General features: G+C 42.2%; 1 protein-coding gene across 2 annotated transcripts in view; it reads left to right on the top strand.

Moving 5' to 3' along the window:
* The window catches only part of slc22a15 (solute carrier family 22 member 15), a 58,925-nt gene extending 46,800 nt beyond the window's left edge, over nt 1–12,125 (top strand). Inside the window, exons 11-12 of one of the 2 annotated variants that reach the window (XM_080205408.1) lie at nt 5,859–6,023; nt 8,348–12,125. In XM_080205408.1, coding sequence (XP_080061534.1) covers nt 5,859–6,023; nt 8,348–8,380 — 198 coding nt within the window. In that variant the 3' untranslated portion in view covers nt 8,381–12,125. Of the gene's footprint in view, nt 1–5,858; nt 6,024–6,132; nt 6,849–8,347 lie in introns of those variants that run through there. The other variant, XM_080205409.1, reaches the window with a different exon arrangement.
* The last annotated feature ends 10,131 nt before the right edge of the window (nt 12,126–22,256 follow it).

Genomic DNA, 22,256 nt, shown 5'->3' with positions numbered 1-22,256 from the left:
TCTCAATTACTGTTAAATTTAAAAAGAGAAGTCTTGGATTCATAGCAGTGTTGCTTATTAATTAGGCTACTATCTGTGGAAGGTTCTCTCTCCTCTCAGCAATGTGTCCCTGACCCAGTGTTGTTGGGTAGGAAGTTGCTAAACGCCTGTCCTAAGATCAGATGATACTTTTTGTGATCACTGGTTCAATCCTTTTTGTAAAGATCTTTATAACATTGCTTATTTCATTGTTGAGGGACATCCCCTTTAAAGCATTAATGTTAGAATCATTTCTCAATCGTATCATACAAAGTGATCTGGTAAATAATACTGTAGCAGCTGTGACCTTCAGCATGTTTCCATTCATTAAGCCTCAATCCCAGGACCAGATGCTTTCTATCCCTGGGCTTCAAAGGAAGTCAGTGAGAAAGCTGCAGATGCCTGAATTATAACCTTCAAAAGTTATCTTGATTTGGAAACCATTTCTCTAGATTGCAAAATTACTCTTACCACTCATAGAATCATTGACTCATAGAATCCCTACAGTGCAGAAGGAGGCCATTCGGCCCATCAAGCTTGCATCGTCAACAATCCCACCCAGGCCTGATCCCTATACCCCACGTATGTATTCTGCTGGTCCCCCTAACTGTAAGAGTCAATTTAGCATGGTCAGTTAACCCAACTTGTACACCTTTGGATTGTGGGAGGAAACCGGAGCACAAAGAGGAAACCTACGCAGACATGAGAATGTGCAAACTCCACACAGACAGTGACTCAAGCCAGGGATTGAACCTGGGTCCCTGGTGCTGAGAGGCAACAGTGCTAATCATTGTGCTGCCGTCTGCTTTTTGAGAAAAGTGACAGGGAAACCAGGGAATTATAGACCAGGTAATCAACCATCTGCTGTTAGGAAATTGCTAGAGTTTGCAGTTAGGGATAGGGTGACTGAATGCCTTGAAACTTTTCATCCAATTTGAGAGAGCCATCATAGATTTGTAAAAGGTAGGTCATGCCTGATGAACCTCATAGAGTCATAGAGGTTTACAGCGTGGAAACAGGCCCTATGGCCCAACTTGTCTATGCAGCCTTTTTTTTTTGAAACCCCTAAGCTAATCCCAATTGCCCACATTTGGCTCATATCCCTCTACACCCATCGTACCCATGTAACTATCTAAACGTTTTTTTAAAAGATAAAATTGTGTCCGCCTTTACTACTATCTCTGGCAGCTTGTTCCAGATACTCAACACCCTCTGTGTGAAAAAACTGCCCCTCTGGACACTTTTGTATCTCTCCCCTCTCACCTTGAACCTATGCCGTCTAGTTTTAGACTCCCCTTTCTCTGGGAAAAGGTATTGACTATCTACTTTGTCTATACTCCGCATTATTTTATAGACCTCTATAAGGTCACCCCTCAGTCTCCTACACTCCAGAGGAAAAAGTCCCAGTCTTTTCAGCCTCTCCTTATAACTCAATCCATCAAGTCCCAATAGCATCCTAGTAAATCTTTTCTGCACTGTTTCTAGTTTAATAATATCCTTTCTATAATAGGGTGACCAGAATTGCGCACAGTATTCCAAATGTGGCCTTACCAATGCCTTGTACAACTTCAACAAGACATCCCAACTCCTGCATTCAATGTTCTGACTGATGAAACCAAGCATGCTTCGCCGCTCTCCAGCTGTGACTCCACTTTCAAGGAGCTATGAACATGTACCCCTAGATCTTTGTTCTGTAACTCTCCCCGACGCGCTACCATTAACTGAGTAAGTCCTGCCCTGGTTCAATCTATCAAAATCGCATTTGCCTAAATTAAACTCCATCTGCCATTTGTCAGCTCACTGGCCCAATTGATCAGGATCCTGTTGCAATTGGAGATAACTTTTTTCACTGTCCACTATGCCACCAATCTTGGTGTCATCTGCAAACTTGCTAACCATGCCCCTTATATTCTCATCCAAATCATTAATATAAATGACAAATAACAGTGGACTCAGCACTGATCCCTGAGGCACACTGCTGGTCACAGACCTCCAGTTTGAAAAAACAACTCTCTATAATCACCCTCTGGCTTCTGTCAAGAAGCCAATTTTGTATCCATTTAGATAGCTCACCCTGGATCCCGTGAGATTTAACTTTATGCAACAATCTACCATGCAGTACCTTGTCAAACCTGATTGCATTTATTTGGCGGAATGACAGAAGTAGTGGCTGCAGAATGCCTGTTGGTGTTACTTACATGGATTTCTGGAAACCTCATAAGAAACTATTAGTTGGACTACAAGCTCATGAATTGAGAATAAATTATTGCCTTGGTTCGGAAATTGACTGAGTGGCAGGTGTTCGAGATGATGGACCAGTACTTGAATGCAAAGTCTGATTGTGGTTTCCCACAATCTGTTTCAACTAATAACTCCATTTGTTATTAACTTAGAATTTGGGTTAGGAAGTCACCCAGATTTGCCAGTGACACAAGATAGATAGTAAAGTGTCGATGGAAACATCAAATTACAAAGAGATGTCACTAGGGTTAAATAGGCTTCAGTTTAGGCAAATGTGAGGTTGTCCACGTGGATCTAAAAATGATAGAACAGAGCACTTTCTAAATGGTGAAAATCTATAAGCATTGGAGGTCCCAAGAAAATTGGTGATCTTGGCATCACCAGTCATGAACAGATACAGAAAATAATTTAAAAGGTTAATGGAATGTTTTTATACTGAGAAGACTAGAATGCAGGAGTTAGAAGTCTTGCTTCAATCATTTAAAACGCTGGATAGATCACAACTGGAGAACTTTACCACAAGAAATAGGAGCGGGAGTGGACTCTAAGGCCCCTCAGACCAGATTCCTTATTCGGTACCATCATGGGTGATCTTTTGTCTCAATTCCACTTGGCTCCCCATAATCTTTTGATTCCCATGGAGATCAACAATCTATCCCAGTGTTGAATATACCATTAAAGATGGAGTTTTAATAATCCTCGGATGGAGAGTTCCAAAGATGCACAACTCTGGATTTTATCGCAGTCCTTTAACCTGAGATTGTGCCCCTTTGGTTTAGAGTCCCCAGCGAGGGGAAACAAGCTCTACCTACCCCTTCAAAATGTTGTATGTTTCAATGAGATTAGCTCACATCTTTTTAAACTCGAGAATATAGACCCAATTTATTCTCATCCCAGGAACATAGTCGACTTCACTGTACTACTTTCCATTCCTTTCCTTGGTCTGTCACCTTGCCATGATGGATGTTGAACCTGAGAGCGATGCTGTTGGGAGTCTTAAACTCTGGGTTCGGTCACCCATAATGGTGAGGCTGAAGGGGAGGATCCAGACAAAACACAATCCAAAACCAGTCCTCATTGGTGGATCATGCGGAAGGTGCTTGTATGATATCAATGGCTACAAAGACAGATGAAGGCTGTATTAGTAGGGAGATCCCCAATTGTTGAGGTCCCTTGCCACTGGAACTGAACCAGTCTGTGAAGGATGTGCAACATCATACCTACATTAGAAGATGTCCTGCATCAGGCACCTACTAGAAGAAGCCACCACTTTGAGAGAAAAACTTATAAACCATGATACAATCATATCAGAACATATTTGAGGAAATCTCCAACTCCCCATCAAAGATGATCTTGGACTTCTATCAACCATGAACGATTTGAAGCTGCCATTAAACGTGAAGAATGGAAAAGTCGCAGGAGTGGGTGGGATTTCAGTGGAGACTTTCAAACTTGGAGAAGAGGAGATCACCCATCATCACTGTCAATTGTTCTTGAAAATCTGGGACAGAGAATACATTCCTGCTGACCTCAGGGATGCTGTCATCATCACCATCTTCAAGAAAAGAGACAAAGCGGACTTTGTGAACTGCTAGGAATCCCCTACTCTCCATTGCTGGAAGACCATTGCCCAAATCCTTGCTAGCCACCTTGTCCCAGTCTCTGAAGTAATCTTTCTGGAAAGCAAGCGTGTTTTGCAACCAAATATGGAACAGCAGACATGATTTTCACTGCATGACAACTTTGAGAGATGCCAGAAGCAATATCAACCACTCTATATGGCCTTCATCGATCTGGCCAATGTTGTTGACTCAGTTAACCAGGAAGTACTATGGAAGTCCCTGTCAAAGGAAGGCGGTACAGAGAAATTCATCAGCATCTTCCAACTCCTCCATGACAGGACAATGTTGGCTACCATCCTCACCAACGGAAATAAGCCTGGAACCTTCGAGGTCAAGACTGGAGTCAAGCGGAGATGTGTCATCGTCCCCACCCTTTTCATATTCATTGCCACCATCCTTCACCTTATCAAGAATAAGCTTCCCAGGTGAGTGGACATCTCCAGAATGGAAGAAAAACCTTTCAACCTCAACCGGTTAAAATCCGTGCAGAAAATGACATTGTTGTCACTTGTGGAACTTCTGTATGTGATGAAATTGCCATCTCTACTCTCAGAAGAGAATGTCCAAGTCAAACTTGACACCTTCGGCGAAGCATGCTGAAGAATTGGCCTCAGCCTCAAAGTCAAGGCTCAAGTCTTTTTTTAACTCTCCCCAGGGTAAGATCTGGTATCTCCCTCCATCAAGATCAACGGAGAAATTCAAATGTGGAACATTGCCCCTACTGGGGGAGCCACCTCTCATCTAACACTGACATCAATACAGAGGTCTAACATTGTATCCAATTTGCAACTGCTGCCTTTGGACACCTGAAGTCATAAGAGTTTGATGACTGCGACATACAGGCTGATACCAAGCTCCTCGTGTGTAAGGCAATCATCTCCCCAACTGTTCTATACAGCTCAGAAACTTGACCATGTACAGACCCCAGCTCAAGGCCCTGGTGAGGCACCATCAGCGCTGTCTGGTACAGATTCTCCATATCAGACAGGCACATCAGTGTCCTTGAAGGAGCCAAGAGCACCTGCATTGAGGCCATGATCATCCCAATCAACTTCACTGGCCCATCCATGTGTTTAGGATGTCAAAGTCTCGACTGCCAAAACAAATCATCTTGTAGCCCAACTCAAGGAAGACTCCTGAACATGAGAAGGACAAAGGAAATGCTTCAAAGACACCCTGAAGATCTACCTCAAGAAATACAACATGGACATCATCGCTTGGGTAACCCTTGCTCAGAAGAAACCTACTTGGAGAAATCTCCTCATTGAAGGTTCACAACTCTTCAAGGACACACAATGGCAAGTGGAGGCCCCGAAAAGGGGCCTGAGAAAATAATCGCAGTGATCTAAATTCCAAGAACCGAAGGCAACAACTGCCAAGTGTGAGGTCAAAGATGCGGCTCAATTGGGCTCATCAGTTTCTTAGGTGGACAATCATACTTGTTAGCAAGTGATCACAAAGGAAGAAGACTGCCACTCCTGTAACCATGTCTTTCGATATGGATATTAACAATGCACAATACAAAAAGCATGCTCTAATGAAAGCCCTGCCCAATTCTACCAAGACTTCCTTATTCTTGTCCTCCAATCCTCTTGAAAAGACTATTTGCTTTCCTGTTTACAACACTTGCTCATAACTTTCTTAACACTGATCCCTGCTTGATACTCTGTTCCATCACTTCCTTTCTTACAGCACCTTTCTATGCAAGTACCCTATGACATCCTGCCCAATAGGTGGTAGGAGTTTGGAATTCCCTTGCAAATGGCAATTGATGCACAATCAGCTATCAGTTTTAAATATGAATTTGATAGGTTTTTGTTAAAAACGTAAGGAGTTAGGTCACAGATAACCCATGATCTCACTGAATGGCAGAACATACTTGAGGGGCTAAATGGTCTACCCCTGTCTCTTTATTCCTGTCTTTCCATAACAGTGTGCAATCAAGTGTATATTGAGCTGAGGTTTCTTGTGTTATAGAGGACTCTGAACCCATCCATGCCGTTCATTGTATTTGGGATTGCTGGAATGTCAGGAGGATTTCTTGGACTCCTCCTTCCAGAAACATTAAATAAACCAATTGCAGAGTCAATAGAAGATCTTCACACTTCAGCCTCCCAGAGGCTTGAGGATAAAAGGAAAAAGGTGAGTTCATGCTTATAATTGTGTCTCTTTTTGTCAAACTTTTGATGAAATTGAAGTTTTTTTTTCCCTTGCTGCCTCTGGATCTAATCTGTTCATATTCTCAACACAGGACCAGTGACCAAATTTCAAGTATGGGTTACATTCTGTGGATGTGGATTTCTGTGGTCTTTGACACTTTTGAAAAATGGTGTGCTGGAAACTGACTCCTCCTATAAAACTAGTCATGCCCAAAATCAAATTAATCACCAGGCTGGGTTTCCCCTCTTTGTACGCCTTTAAGGGTGCTTTAGAGGCTTTTAAAATTAGGAACAAGGATATCAGTGAGATTTTTAAAAAACATTTAAGTATTAAAGCAAAAATTTAGAAACTGACTCATGGATGTAAATTAAACTGTAGAGTGTTTTAAAGTAATTTGAAATGATTTAAAATTGTATTGATCACAGATTATGGATTTGAGTTTGTTATTAAAAATTATGTTTTTGGTGATAAACCTCTCTTTTTAGCTGTATTTATAAAATTGTGCAGGTTACCATTTTTAAATACATCAATGAATGTTTTGGATTTGAAATCAAAAGACAATCACATTCTGAAACGCTCCTCGATTGCACAGGCCTATAGAAGATGTTATCTTGCTGTTATATAAATTACACAAATTTCAGCGTTAGCTTGGGCATAAAATTCAAAAATGAAAACTAGTGTACTTTTGAAGACAATTTGTGCTCTGATTGCCAATTGTACCCAAAGAAGAAACTTGACTTTGCTATTTATTCATGCGTGTAATTGCGAAATGTTTGAACAGTATATTAAAGGCTTTCGTGACATTCACTGAAATCTGATTTTTGCAGGTTTTCCCTTTCAATAATGTCAAGATTGCACTGTTTCCTGACATTTAAATTAAAATTCAAGCTAAATTTTCATACTATTGTTGATTACATATTGGCTTTCCCATTCTTTTTGCCTGTATCCTGACTTGCAGTAAGTCCTGTTGACCGACCTCTGTGAATGTTGGTTCCCCATCCACAGTAATGCCACCATTTTATAATTCTAATTCTTGGGGGCGATTCTTCCATCCCACTGGGCTAATTTTTTAGCGTAGCGGGCCGAGAGATTCCAGCAGTGCCTAATCCATGGGTGTCCTATCCCGACTGTGTCTCCCAGTGCTGGATTTCTGGTGGCTTCAATGGCATAAATTATTTAAATTAACATTTGCATATATTTTAAATAAGCCCAAAGATGTGCAGGTCAGGTTGACAGGCCATGCTAAGTTGCCACTTAGCGTCAGAGGTCTAGCAGAGTAAATTTGTGGGGCTACAGGGATAGGGGTTTGGTGGGATGGTCGTTGGCGCAGACTTGATGGGCTGAATGGCCACCTCCTGCACTGTAGGGATTCCATGGAGTGAAGGGAGGGGCAATCAGGGCCATCCAGAGGGTCGGGTGCAGGGGTACGGTGTCCCCTGAGCATTGACATCCTGGCAGTCCTAGCCTGGGCCCCACTGGTATTGCCCATTAGGCATGGGGCAGTGCCAATGGGGTGAGGCCTAATAGAGGCAGGGCCAGATGGGGGTGATTGGTCGGGATGAGCCGGGGGGGGGGGCGGTGGGGGGTTCCCACTGACCCTCTGCATTTTGGGATTGAGCAGAGGGAGGAAGGCCAGCAGTCGGGGATGGGCTGCAGAGAGGAGCCACTGTGCCGATCTCAGCACTGATAAATTGGCACATGCGCAGTGGCCTGCTCAGTGCTATGCTGCTATCTTTTGTGGGAATAGACCTTGTGCCCTGATTTCTGGAGTGAATCACGCTGGTGCACTCAGCACAGTGTGTGGGAGATTCTTCTCTGAACTCCTACTGAAAAAACCAGCGTGATTTACTCAAGTTCTTAGACAAATTTGACACTTAGTTTTTTTGGGAGAATTTTGCCCATTGTGTTCAAACCCCTCCACAGTGGTGCCCTTCCTGATATCTGTACCCTCTAACTCTCCTTTGAGATCCCTGCACTCCTCCTATTCTGGCCCCTTACACATCTTTGATTTACTTCGCCCCACCATTGGGTGGCCCTGCCCTGAGCTCTGAAATTCCTTCCGTGACCCTATCTGCCTCTCTACTTCTCTAACCCCTTCTCATTGCTTAAAATCTATTTTTTTTGTATCCTGTACTAATATCTCATTTTGTGGTTTGATGCCAAATGTCTTTCCTGTCCCATTCCTGTGAAGCACCTTGGGATGTTTTACAATGTTAAAAATGCTATATGAATGCATGTTGTGCGTATCAATAATTTTAAACTTCTTTATATTTGATTTGTCGGTACATTTCCCATTATTTTGACAGAGAGTTGAATCACAGGGAAACACTCAGTCATGAAGATCGGAGACTTAGCAAAGAACCACTCTGACTGAAAGGATGATCCAACGGATTAAAGACAGTGTTTTGAAATGAAGCCTCAGAGTTGCAAGGGGAAATTGTAGGAGATGCTACAAGAGGTTATGTACCCTGTTCAAAGAGACTTGGAAATGGTACATTTTAAGATTAGCTGGTTGTTCAAGTTGACACATGTGCAGCTGTTGGCTGAGGAAAGACTTATTTAAGCTAGAATGATTTACCTCAGTTATTATCTCTGTTGGAAAACAAGGAACTGAGAATTGCAGTTGTTTACATTTCTAATTGTACAGTTTACTAGTATTTTATACCTTTGTGACCTGCCGTCTAATGTATAATACTGCTGCATTACCTGAAGGATGTCATTTCTTCACTTTCATAAGTTCTCAGGAGCCAAATTATGACTTCAGAAACCTGGGAGCTGAGCTCCACTAAGCTTTTTAATACAACGTGCATTATAGTTTGTATGCATTGGACATACTTACCTCTCTTAAGAGTCTCTTGACACTTGTTATTTCTTCAAGGACCACTTTTTAAGGATCACAGTTTTTCCTTTTATTCTGCTCTGTTTCAATCTAGCACTTTTATATTAAGAAGTCTTTTGTAGTTAATAGAAGAACCTCCTTGGATAAAATTACTTAGGCTTACAGGTGCAATATGTGTCTTAGCATTTTACCCATTCCTCTCAAAAGTGATGTCACATCACAAGGTTGGACTGTGACTTCCAATTCTAATAACTTATTGTTCTATCATTTTCAACAGAGGCAGGATGTAAATCTGTGAACAATCAATTATTGATCGTTAACCTTAAATTTTTTCAGCTATTATTTCATCTCTGGGACTACAAACCGCCCATATTTCCGGCAGTGTGTTATTACACTTTCTCTTCAATGGACTGTGCACATCAACTTGTGATACCTTTGCTTGGCTTCCTCTTTAGTTGTCAGTTATATTTTAACAGCTTCGCTAATGCTCCATGTTTTATGTGTGGTATTTATTCTAGAAAAAAAACAAATTACTGCGGATGTTGGAATCTGAAATCAAAAGAGAAAATGTTGGAAAATCTCAGCAGGTCTGGCAGCACCTGTAAGGAGAGAAAAGGGCTGATGTTTCGAATCCAGATAATCTGGACTTGAAGTGGACCTGCTGAGATTTTCCAGCATTTATTCTAGAAACTTATTTATCCTGCAGCATTTAACTGGAGTTGAATGACATTGTCCTGCGACAGGATGCTGATTCCCTTCAGTGTTGCCTGTGATTTGACTGAAGACATTTCATTCCTCTGTTTCCATTCTCTGTGTTGTATTCTGAGGTTTGGCGGAAAATAGATAATATATGGATTGGTCCGCAACCAACAAATGTGCACAGATGACAGGGAATTATTTATACAGAAAGAAAAGCCTAATGTGATCTTGCATGTACTGCCCATGATGCACTGTAAAGCATTTCAGATTCTCTGTTCGAGATTTGCTGAGACCCAATTGCCAAACTCCCCCTGCTCCCAACTCTGGATCCAGTGACCAAAATCCCCCACACTCTGGATCCAGTGACTAGACTCCCTCACACTCTGGACCCAGCGACCAAATGCCCCCACACTCTGGATCTAGTGACCAAACTCTCCTACACTCTGGATCCAGTGACCAAACTCTCCCACACTCTGCATCCAGTGACAAACTCCCTCAGACTCTGGATCCAGTGAACAAACTTTCCCACACTCTGGATCCAGTGACCAAACTCTCCCACACTCTAGATCCCAGTGATCAAACACTCCCACACTCTGGATCCAGTGACCAAACTCACCCTCACTCCTCTCCGCTCCCCCCCCCCTCCCCCCCCCCCTCCTGACTCTAGATCAGTCATCAAACTCCCCAAATCCTGACTGGGTTTCATGAACAAATTCCCTGGATTCTGCCTCTGGATACAGTGACCAAACTCCCCTATGTCCCACCTCTGGCAAGCAGATCCAGTGGTCAAACTCCATTTCTCCCCCTGCACACACACTCCTTTCACACTTCCCTCTTCTCCACGCCTCCCCCCATCCCCACACCACCTCAAACACCTCATGGAACTCTGGTAGGATGATCTGTTGACTTGAATTTCCCCCCACCTCTCATGTGGAACTGGTGACCAAACCAGGTCCCGCAGAATGATCCAGTTAATTTGAAGGGAAGCTGTGTATCGACACAGATACAGTCTACTTGTTATTCAAAGCTGCTTCACTGAATCTGACTGATTATTCAGTATTTATGCACTAAATTCCTTGCTTGCTGTGTCATTCCCATTGCATATTGGCTTTTTTTTTGTTTTTTTTTAATGTAGCCCATAGCTGCTCTGGTTTTGTGAAGCACAGCAAAGAGCTTGGGTTTCAGGAATAGATTCTGTGGGATTTCTGTGACGAGAACCTTTCTCATTTTATTCTTAGAAAGTCACAGTGATCTTGAATAGAGACAATGAGAACATGCAAAAGAAGATAAGATATTAAACTCCAAAATAGTAGGAATATAATGCGGAAAGGAAGATCGAGAGTGGAAGATCTCAGCCTGAGTTAATATAGCTAATACCAGTCGGGGGAACGATAGGAAGTGATACATGTTCTAGGAAGGAGAGAATTAGCTATGGTTCCTGATCCTGATTGCTATCCAGTGACTTCCACTGAAAAATTCATCAAGGTACATTGGATGTGGTTGTGAATGAGGCTCAACTGTGAAGGCATTCATGACTGAATCACTGGCCAATGATGAGTTCTTTTAAGTGACTCAGTAGTAATATTTTCTTTAGACCTACTTAGATAAAGAAGCGGAAGGCTGCTGGATCTGATAACACTGTAGTTCAAGGGGCAGTCTCTCCAGGACTGGAGAGAGGGGCATAGGGAGGAAACTGGTGCCAAAGCAAGAAGAAGAATCAGGCTGGAATTAATAGAATGGAGCATGATGTCAAGTTTGGTAAAAGTGGGACAATTGGATTAGGAGAAAAGGGGCAAAGTAGGCAGTGTTTTCTTATTTTGATGTGATTTTGCAGACAACTGCTTCAGTAATAAATCTATTAGCCATTTTATTGCTGCAATCATGCTTGTTTCAGTATCCACGTAGGAGCTGAAAGCAAAAAAAAAGTCACTCGAGGGAAGCAGGATGTTTCCCTGCATCATTCGGCACTTTGATTTCGAACGTGAAGTACGTCCAATTGTTTAGCAGAGAGCATTCCACTCCATCAACGGTGTTAACTGTTTATCTCTGTCTTGTAAAACTATGTAGAAACAGTAACACTGTGTGTATACTACACTGGGCCCTGTGCTCAGAATGTGGGTTGTCATTTTTTGTTCTTTGCTTGAGGTCTGTGAGTCAGTGCAAGGGAGTCAACCAAACCAAGAAACAGAGAGATCTCCACATCCCTGACTAGCAACAACCCAGAGCCTTGCAGTGGTGTCGAGATGGATTTTCAACTGGCTCCCCATAGATCCTGTCTGTAATAAACTGAACATTTCTGTGTCACTGCCGTCGCTAATCATTTCAATGATCTGATGATTTCATGTCCTTGTGTATCAAAGCTATTGTGTGTTTTATTTTTGTTTGACTATTTCTCACAAATGTGACATTCTCACACTCCAGTTTTGTGAGCTTGGAGTCAGTTAACCAGACTGCATTGTACTTCATTTTTACACGGCAAAAGTCTGCCATGTGTTTAACTGTATCACGAAATGCGACTCCAAATATAATAAAAAATATCCCCTGAACTGTTGTTAAGTTCACTTTTTTTCTCATTGTTTATAGGGTCAGTTTTTTCAAAGGACAAACTCTTGTACTGAATTTGAATAAGTAACTTGTGCATAGTGATGATAAATGCATGACTTAGTTACGATTTGGAACACTGCTGTAGACGTAATTTAGATTTATAGAAAATCACAATAATTTTCATTGAGGTTGAATGGTAGATAAAAGCAAGGAAGACCTTGCATTTATATAGTGCTTTTAATGACCCAGGGCGTTCCAATGTGCTTTACAAATCATGAAATATGTTTGAAGTATAATTTAGACAATGAGGCAGCTAGTTTGCACACAGCAATATCCCACAGACAGCATTGTGACAATGAGTAGATAATCTATTTCATTGATTTTAGTTGTGGTGTAAAATTTGTCCATGTCACTGGGGAGAACTATTTGTTTTTCTTTGAAATAGTGCATTGGGATCTTAGAGGTGATCTTGAGTACTCACAGGGCCTTGGTTTAACATCAGCAATGCAGTAATTCCTCCGTACTGTGCTTAGCTTAAACTTTCATTCTCAGGTCTCAGGAGTAGGACTTGAACCCACAGCCGTCTAACTCCAGGCTACCCCCTGAGCCGCGGCTGAAACAACTTGTCCTTTAATTGTGAGTTTCAATGCATGGTTCAGTTGCAGTGACTATGCCATTTGGATTACAACATGCAACCGCTGCTGGTCACGGGATTAAGTGAAGGATGAGGTCATTGCTCAGTGCTCAGCTCTGGGAAGGGCCACCATCTGGCATCATTATGCTCCAGGACCTCCTCCATCACCATCAGAGCAGGGTTGCACTGAAGCAGATAGAACAGTTACGATAGTATGCACTTCTTCGAGCCTGTTGGTTTTCTCGAAACATACAGGCATGATTAAGCAAAGAGAGCTATGACTGTCACAAGAGGTGTAATACTGTGGAAAGCTGAGCAGAGTATAGGAAATACAGGGATGAAGTAAAATAGGAAATTGGGAAAGCAAAAACTGTGAAAAAGTATTGACAGGCAAGATCAAAGAAAATCCAAAGATGATTTACCAGTACATCAAGAGCAAGAGAATAATGGAGGAAAAATCAGAGATGTGCATGGTAACTTATAGGTTGATGCTGAAGATGTGAGCAGGGTTCTTAGAGTTCTTTGCCTCTGTCTTCACTGAGGAGAGGGATGATGCAGATGTTCCAGTTAAAGAGGTGTATGAAATGTTAGATGCTATAAACATGAGAGTTAGGAAGTACTGGAGGAACTGATAGCCTTCAAGGTGGACAAATCAGCAGGACCAGATGGATTGTGTCCTAGGCTATTAGCGGAAACCAGGGAGGAAATTGTGAATGCTTGGAGTATCGTTTTCCAGTCCTCACTAGATATAGACAGGGTACCAGAGGATTGGCAGTCTGCAAATGTTGTCCCACCATTTAAAAAGAGTGTGAGGGATAGGCCAGAAAACTATGGTACAGTCAGCTGGACTTTGGTGGTGGGCAAATCGTTGGAATCAATTCTTAGAGAGAGATTAAACTGTCACTTAGGCACAGATTGGTGAAGGATAGTCAGCATGGCTCTGTTAGGGGAATATAGCATTTTACTAACTTCAAATCTTTTGAGCAAGTAGCAAGGAGGATTGATGAGGGTCATTCAGGTTCCAGTGGCTTCCCACAGGGCTCTTTATTAGGGCCCGTGCTGTTTGTTGTAAATGCAAATGAATTTAAATGTGGGAGGCATGATCGTGAAATTTTCCAATGAGAATAGCTGCCATCTCCAGAATGTTATCAATTGTTTAGTTGAGTGGATGGAGAAGTGGCAAATGGAGTTCAGTCTGGAGAAGTATAAGTGACGGCACACAAAGCAAGTAATCAGTTGGGTGTTGAGGAATTGGAGTCTATATTCACAGATCCCTGAAGAAAGCTGGTGAGGTGGCAAAGAGGACATCTTGAATGCTTTTCTTTATTGGGCAAAGTATTGAGCACAAAAACAGGATGTAATGCTGTAACTGTATAAAACACAAGTTAGGCCACAGCTGGAATTTTACTTACAGGTCACTTTATTACAGCAAGGACACCATTGAATACAGAGGAATTTACAGGAATGTTGCCAGTGTTTGGAAGTTGCAGCTATGAGGAAAGAATGGATAGGCTAAGTTTGTTTTCCTGAGGACAGAGGAGGTTGAGGGGTGAATTAATTGAGGTGTACAAAATTCTGAGGGGCTGAGATAGAGTAGACTGGAAAGACCTGTTTCCCCCAGCTAAGGAGTCAATTACTGGGAAGGGGATGGGGGGGGGCAAAAGATTTAAGTCAATTGGTTGAAACTTTAAAGAGGACATGAGGAATAATTGCATCAGCCAGAGGGTGCTAGTATTCTGGAATTCATTGCCTGAATCAGTGTTTGAAGCTGAAACGCTCAAGTCACTTCAGAGGTATCTGGATCTGCACCTGAAGTGATGTAAACTGCAGGACTATGGATCAGGTGCTGCAAAATATAATTAAAATGAACAGTGTCTGCATCTGTAAAGACTAGAATATCTATGAGGACTCACATTCCAACCAATAGCTTGTAGTTGAGTCTGTATCTATATATACCCTGTTTGTGAACCCAATCCTCCACTCACCTGATGAAGGGGCAGCGCTCCAAAAGCTTGTGCTACCAAATAAACCTGTTGGACTTTAACCTGGTGTTGTGAGATTCTTAATGTGTCTAGACCAAGAGGCAGTTCTCTCCCTGGCACTGTTTTGATTCTGGTGTTGGTTGACTGTCTGTGGCCTTCGCACATTCTCCCCGTGTCTGTGTGGGTTTCCTCCCACGTTCCAAAGATGTACAAGTTAGATGGATTTGCCGTGCTAAATTAGTGTTCCAAGGGTGTGTAGGCTGGGGGATTAGTGGGGTTGGGATTACTTGGGGATAGGGCCTGGGTAAGATGATCTGTCGGCAAGTCGGTGTAGATTCGATGGGCCGAGTGTCTCCTACACTGTAGGGATTCTATGAATCTATGAGCAATGTTACAATAACACAAGTTGCTGAATTAAACGTATAAATTGTCTGATTCAGCAGTTGCACAGTAAGGGCTTAATTCCATTTGGATTTATAAAATTGAGACTATTTTAGCCTCCCGTTCACTATGTAAAATATCTCTGCCCTGAGGCAGGCTTTGAAGGCACTTTCTGTTTGCTAAGAGCAAAGAGAAGGATCCTCCCTTTCAGCCTGCTTTGTTGTAAGAAATGAATAAATGTTTAAGAATTAAAAAAAATTGTTGTGTCTTTATTGGAGAAAACCTGGAAGTCACGTTGGGCTGTCTTTACATCCTTTATATGCCTTTGCACCAAAGGAAAAGCATGGTAAATATGCAGCTACTTTGTCAGAGCAAACAGCTTTCCTTCTGTACTGGAAGATTGTACAATTGCTCTTACGCCTCCTCTTTCTTCTACCCTCTGGATCTGAAGTAACTGTACTGGCTTTTTGAAAGAGATAACCAATTAGGTTTGGTTATCACTCAGCCTTGAGAAGTTCTCCGCTTTATTTTTAAAAATGAATTTTCAACTTTTAGCAATTTGAACACAGCAAACTGCTTACAAATGCGAGGCCACATTCCAAGGTGAGAAACAGACAAATCACCCTTGGGATTGTGAAGAGAGAGGCATTTTCCCTAACCAAGACACCCATCGAATCTCATCACTGAGGGAGAGGCATTAAAATAGCAAAGTACTGGATAATGAAACAATGGCTGGTACAAACAGACACATCCAAAAGCCCCTGGGACTACACAATGGGTGAAGTTGTTCAAGGCAAGGCTGCAAGCCATTGAAGAGATATACTAAGTGATATAGGTGATGTAATAAAAAAGTCTTCAACAGAAGCTGGAGGCTGCTCTCTCCCTCTCCTTTGAAGTAAGTTTGAGAAGCCAACTCTACCAGAAACCTGCCAGCAAACCGAGATCTTGTAATAATTGCAACATCTATAACTGTTCACATCCAGGAAACCAGCTAATCCAAATCAGCAGCATCATTTAAAATCTATGCCTCAAGGCCAATCAAACTTGACCACAATTTTTTAAATTGGATTCTAAACTCCCTTTAATGCTGATTCATGTGTGTCCGCATACAGTGAAGAAAGCAGAGGGAGAAGTGGAGGACAGAAAGTGCAAGACAGAGACGGGAAAGGAGGAAAGATGTAATTGGTGGAGGAACAGAAGACAAATGTTGGAGGAATTCAGAAAGATGAAGTGAAGGGATTAAAGAGAAGGAAGAGATATACATGCCTGAAGGGGAGGGGACTGGGTGAATGGAGGAAAGAGAAAAATGAAGGAAGAAGGAGAAGAAACAGGTGAGGTTCCCATTCAGAAGTGTTGAATATTTATGAGAAGCAGGAGTGAAGAACTTGCATTTATACAGAAATAATGAATTATGTCCTTAGCATGCCAGAATTGGTTTACACTAATTTAATCACTTTTGAAGTGTTCTCTCTTCTATGTTTAAGAACGCAGCAGGCTGTTTGTTCTTAGCAATATTCCCACAAATAGCAGCGTAATGACTGGTCAGTACATTTGCTTGTGGGATAAACATTGACCAGGACACTGGGAGCCACCTGCTCTTTGTTACTGACCCATGGCGATTTTTCATCCACCTGACAATAGTGTGAGTTCCAGTTTGTTTCATCCCGAAGGCATTATCTGTGGCACAATAGCACACCCCCAACACTAAGTGTCAATCTCATTAGTTCTGAAAACAGGACTTGAATCTACAGCTTCTGTCTCCGCAGCAAGTGCCTATCTAATGGAAAGGACGGAAATGAAACTGCCAAGAAAACAGCAGAGGTGAAGGACAGGAGCAGTGCAAGGAGACTTGGAGATGGCGCAAGGAAGAGCAAAGAGGAGGGTCACCAGCATCAGAGGAATGATAGAGGAGAGCAGAGAAAGTGACACATCCAAGTTTTTCAGACTTTGTTTCAAGTGAAGCTCAGTGCAAAAATTATTTAATGGTCGTGTGTGAGTGGATGAGATTGTTTTTCTGGAGTCTGACCCAAAACAGTTTGAAAGGTAGTGAGTTAAGGTCTGCTATTCTGCATTAGATGAGCTTCTGAAGTAGAAACTCCTCACTTCTGGGCATACAAAAATGGCCAAAAGCAATATCACAGCTAGTCCATCAAGCTTTCCTCAAACACATCATGGCAGGAGTGTTATGAGGACTGTACACTTTGTAAAGCCACCCCCTTCTATAAGCCTGTCATCTCCTGGGAAAGGCAAAGAAATGGTAACTTGTTTCTAAAAAACCCTGTTATGAAACTAAAGGCCTGAGAAAGTTAAATTTATTGTTTGATTGATAGAATCAGAATTTTGCCTAGAGTACGTGGCAATTAATGGCTGAATACCAACTGGGAAGCATCCCGGAATCAGGGCAGTCGAGGCTCACAGAATGGAATGGCCTCAGGCGGGATTTTACAATCTCAGCAGGCTACCCTCTATCCACAGCACATATTGCACCATCAACAAACTCTAATAAATTGGTTAAACTTGATTTTGCTTTTGCAAAACTACGCTTACTCTTCTTCATTACTCCTGTAATGATCAATTTTCACACCTTCCCCACAACAGATATCAAACTAATTGGCCCGAGAATCCAGCAAACCTTGGAAAATTATCGCCAATACATCCAGCTCATTAGCCAACACTTTGAAGAACCCAGGATGAACATCATTGGGATCCAGAGATTTGTCAGCAAGCAGCTCCATTACTTTGTTCAGTATCACTTCCCTGGTGATTGTCATTCCACCAAATTTATTTCTCCCATCCAGCTCCCGATTTATAGCTTTTACTGGAATTATTTTGTATCATCTATGGGGAACACGGAAGCAGAATATTTATTTTATCTGCTATTTCCTTATTATGTACTATTATTGCCCCATTGTCAGTGGACAAATGCTCACTTTACTCTTCCTTTTTAAATACTTGTTGAAACTCTTACTATCCATTTTTATATTTCTAGCTGTCTTCCTCTTATACTCTAATTTTTTTCTCCGAATTAACCTTTTAGTTATTTTCTGCTGTTTTTATATTCTGACCAAACATTTTCATGTTTCCTTAAATTTGTAACTTTCCTTAACTTCTTTAGTTAATCACTGACAATGGGTTCCCATCTTAAATATTTTTCTTTATAGTAGAAATATACTTAAGCTGAGTATTCTGAAATACCCTTTACAAGTGTGCTGTTGCTTCTCTATTGATTTACTGTTTAGCCTTGTTTCCCAGTTCACTTCAGCAAGCTCAGCTTTCATATTTACGTTTATAATACTAGCCTTAGACCCATTCTTCTCCCTTTCGAACTGGATGTAAAATTCAATCATAATGTGGTCACTGCCACTTCGGCGTGCCCTAACTCTGAGAGCATGAATTAATTCTGTCACATTACACAATACCAAGTTTAAGATAACCTGCTCCCTAGTTTGGTTGCAGAACATGCTGCTTTACAAAGCTATTTCAAAAACATTCTATGAACTCCTCATCCAGGCTACTATTGCCAATCTGATTTTTCCAGCTTTTGCCATAGAGTCCACAGAATCCCTACAGTGCAGAAGAAGGCCATTCAGCCCATCGAGCCCGCAACAACAACAATCCCACCCACCCAGGCCCTATCCCCATGTATTTACACTGCTAATCCCCCTGACATTAAGGGAAAATTTAACCTGGCCAATCAACCTCACATCTTTGGAAAGTGGAGCACCTGGAGGGAACACACACAGACACAAGGAGAACGTGCAGACTCCACACAGACAGTGACCCAAGGCCGGAATTGAACCCGGGTCCCTGGCGCTGTGAGGCAGTAATGCTAACCACTGTGCCAACGTGTCACCCATGTTGTAATGTAGGAAAGGTGGCAGCTAATGTATGCACAGCAAATTTCCACAAGTTGCAATGTGATAATGATCAGATAATCTGCTTTTGGTTATATTGAGTGAGGAATAAAAATTAGCTAGGACACTGATTTGATTTAATATGTTATTGTCACATATATTAGTACACAGTGAAAAATATTGTTTCTTGCGCAATATACAGACAAAACATACCATTCACAGAGAAGGAAGGGAGAGAGTGCAGAATGTAAAGTAGATTTATGTAGCTTAAGATTATCCATGATTATTGCTGTCCCTCTATCACAAGCACCCAATATTTCTTCTTGTATACTTTGTCCTATGTTGTGGTTACTGTTAGGGGGCATGTAGCCCACTCCTTCTGATGCCTTAATTCCCTAACTATTCCTCATCTCCATCCAAACCTGACCTCTTGAACCAGGGTTATCTCTAACTATTACACCAATGCTATCTTTGATTAACAGTGTACCCCTCCATCTTTACCTAGCTTTCTATTCTTCCTGAACAATGTTAAGAAATAAAGATTTGCATTTATATAGTTCTTTTCATGACCACTGGCCATTTCAAAACACTTAATGTCGATGAAGTACTTTTTGAAGTTACTGCAGAAAACATGGCAGCTAATGTATGCACAGAAATTTCCACAAGTAGCAATGCAATAATGATCAGATAGTCTGCTTTTGATTATGTCAATTGAGGAATAACAATTAGCTAGGACACTGATTTGATTTGATTTATTATTGTCACATATGTTAGTACACAATGAAAAGTATAGTTTCTTGCGCAATATGCAGACAAAGCATACCATTCACAAAGAGAGGAAGAGAGTGCAGAATGTAATGTCACAGTCATAGCTAGGGTGTAGAGAACGATCAACTTAATACATGGTAGGTCCATTCAAAAGTCTGATGGCAGCAGGGAAGAAGCTGTTCTTGAGTTGGTTGATATGTGACCTCCGACTTTTGTATCTTTTTCCCAATGGAAGAAGGAGGAAGAGAGAATGTCCGGGGTGCGTGGGGTCCTTGATTATGCTGGCTGCTTTTCCGAGGCAGTGGGAAGTGTAGACAGAATCGCTGGATGGGAGGCTGATTTGTGTGATGGACTGGGTTTCATTCACGATCCTTTGTAGTTTCTTGCCAATTTGGACAAAGCAGGAGCCATCCCAAGCTGTGATACAACCAGAAAGGATGCTTTCTATGAGTTCCACTGCTCCTCTTCAAGCTAATTCCACGGGATCTGTTATATCAACCTGAGCTGGCAGATATTTGATATTCACAGTTTGATATTCACCTAAAATGCAGCACCTGTGGCTGTGCAGTGCTCCTGCAGTGGAGTATCAGTCTTCATTTTCGTGCTGAAGCCCTGAGGTGAAACTTGAATCTGGAAAAACGTGATTCATAGCCAAGTGTGTTACTAACTGAGCTGTAGCTGGCCCTAAGTGTTAAGTACAGAAGGCTGCATTGGTAAAGCTGGCAATGGGAGAAGGGGGACTGGTTCACGCAGATAAAAAGGTTACACGAGAACAGTTGTCAGGAAGCTGTTCCCTCAGAATGACTAACACAGAATAGACCCACAGGTTGGACAATAATGGAATCATTTAACAAATAGAAGCCTGTTGTTATTTATGGTCTTTGGTTGTTCTCTAGAAGGACGATCTAGTGTTGAGCAGTGGTATCTAATGATGTGATCTTGAAGCCACCAAAGTATCTGTACAAGAAGCATGTGTACAGCAAGGGCTTTGTCAGGAAACGTGAGCAAAGTTATTTTTGGGAGTTAGCCAACATTTCTGATAGACTGAGAAAAATGCTCAGGATTTTTGAGGGAAAGGAATGATAACAAATAAACATGAATCAAGTGGACAGCAACAAAAGGGTTGTCTAGCACACTGGAGCAGTAACGTAGCCAAGTGCCAGAGAATAGAATCCCTACAGTACAGAAGATACCATTCAGCCCATCGACTCTGCACTGACTCTCTGAAAGAGCATTTTACCCAGGCCCACCTCCCACCCAATCTCCATAACACCACACATTGATCATGGTTAATCCACCCAACCTGCACATCTTTGGAAGAAAACAGAACACCCAGAGGAAATCCACGGGAAGAACATGCCAACTCCACAGTCACCGAAGACTGGAATTGAACCGGGTCCCTGGCACTGTGAGGCCGCAGTGCTAACCCACTGTGAGGCCGCAGTGCTGACCCACTGTGAGGCCGCAGTGCTGACCCACTGTGAGGCCGCAGTGCTGACCCACTGTGAGGCCGCAGTGCTGACCCACTGTGAGGCCGCAGTGTTGACCCACTGTGAGGCCGCAGTGTTGACCCACTGTGAGGCCGCAGTGTTGACCCACTGTGAGGCCGCAGTGTTGACCCACTGTGAGGCCGCAGTGTTGACCCACTGTGAGGCCGCAGTGCTGACCCACTGTGAGGCCGCAGTGTTGACCCACTGTGCCACCGTGCCATCCTGGTTATAGTGGACGGTTAGGTGTGACATCAGGATTGATGATAAAAGAACTGCTTTGGCACGACTGCACCTTGGAGCTAACTGGTGAGTTGAGTTTCGATCTTGTTCTCTTTCATTGTGGTAAAAAGAGTAGAGTTGCAGGATTGCTGGCAGCAGGTGGGCTTCTGAGCCCTGGAACTGAATGCAAGGCACACTGACACAGCTGGATTTACATGACATTGGATCGCTGTTTTAAGAGATTTCTTTTGTGAACTATATCTATATAAGGAACTCCTACGCCTCTTTCTATTTCGGATTTGAAGCGACTTGTTTATTGTGATTGTTTATTGTACTTGCAATTTTTACACTTCCATTATAAATAGTTATACCTCAATCTCTCTCTTGTTATTGGCTCTGCAACTGTGCAGGAAAATTAATCTAATATCCAAATGTGTGATTACTTTTGCAGACAGCAACCTTTCTGATTGTCCTACTGGTCATTGGCTATTCCCTGAACTTAGATAGGGTTATGCCTGTCTCTTAGTGGAATATGTGGAACATTCCCAGTTCCGGTCCTAGTCTGGCCCCGTCTCACAAATCCTTTATTGGTACGTTGATGATTATTTTGGTGCTGCTTCATGCTCTCAGCTGGACTGGAAAAGTTTATCAATTTTGCTTCCAATTTCCACCCCTCTATCACCTTCACATTGTCCATCTTTGACACTTCTCTTCCCTTTCTTGACCTCTCTGTCTCCATTTCTGGTGATAAACTGTCAACTAGCATCCATTACAAGCCCACCGACTCCCACAACTACCTTGACTA

This window comes from Carcharhinus amblyrhynchos, chromosome 17, assembly GCF_965287045.1.
Source record: "Carcharhinus amblyrhynchos chromosome 17, sCarAmb.v2.hapA, whole genome shotgun sequence".
Taxonomy (NCBI): Eukaryota; Metazoa; Chordata; class Chondrichthyes; order Carcharhiniformes; family Carcharhinidae; genus Carcharhinus; species Carcharhinus amblyrhynchos.
The sequence above is the reverse complement of the archived record's forward strand: the minus strand, read 5'-3'. Positions and strand labels throughout refer to the sequence as shown.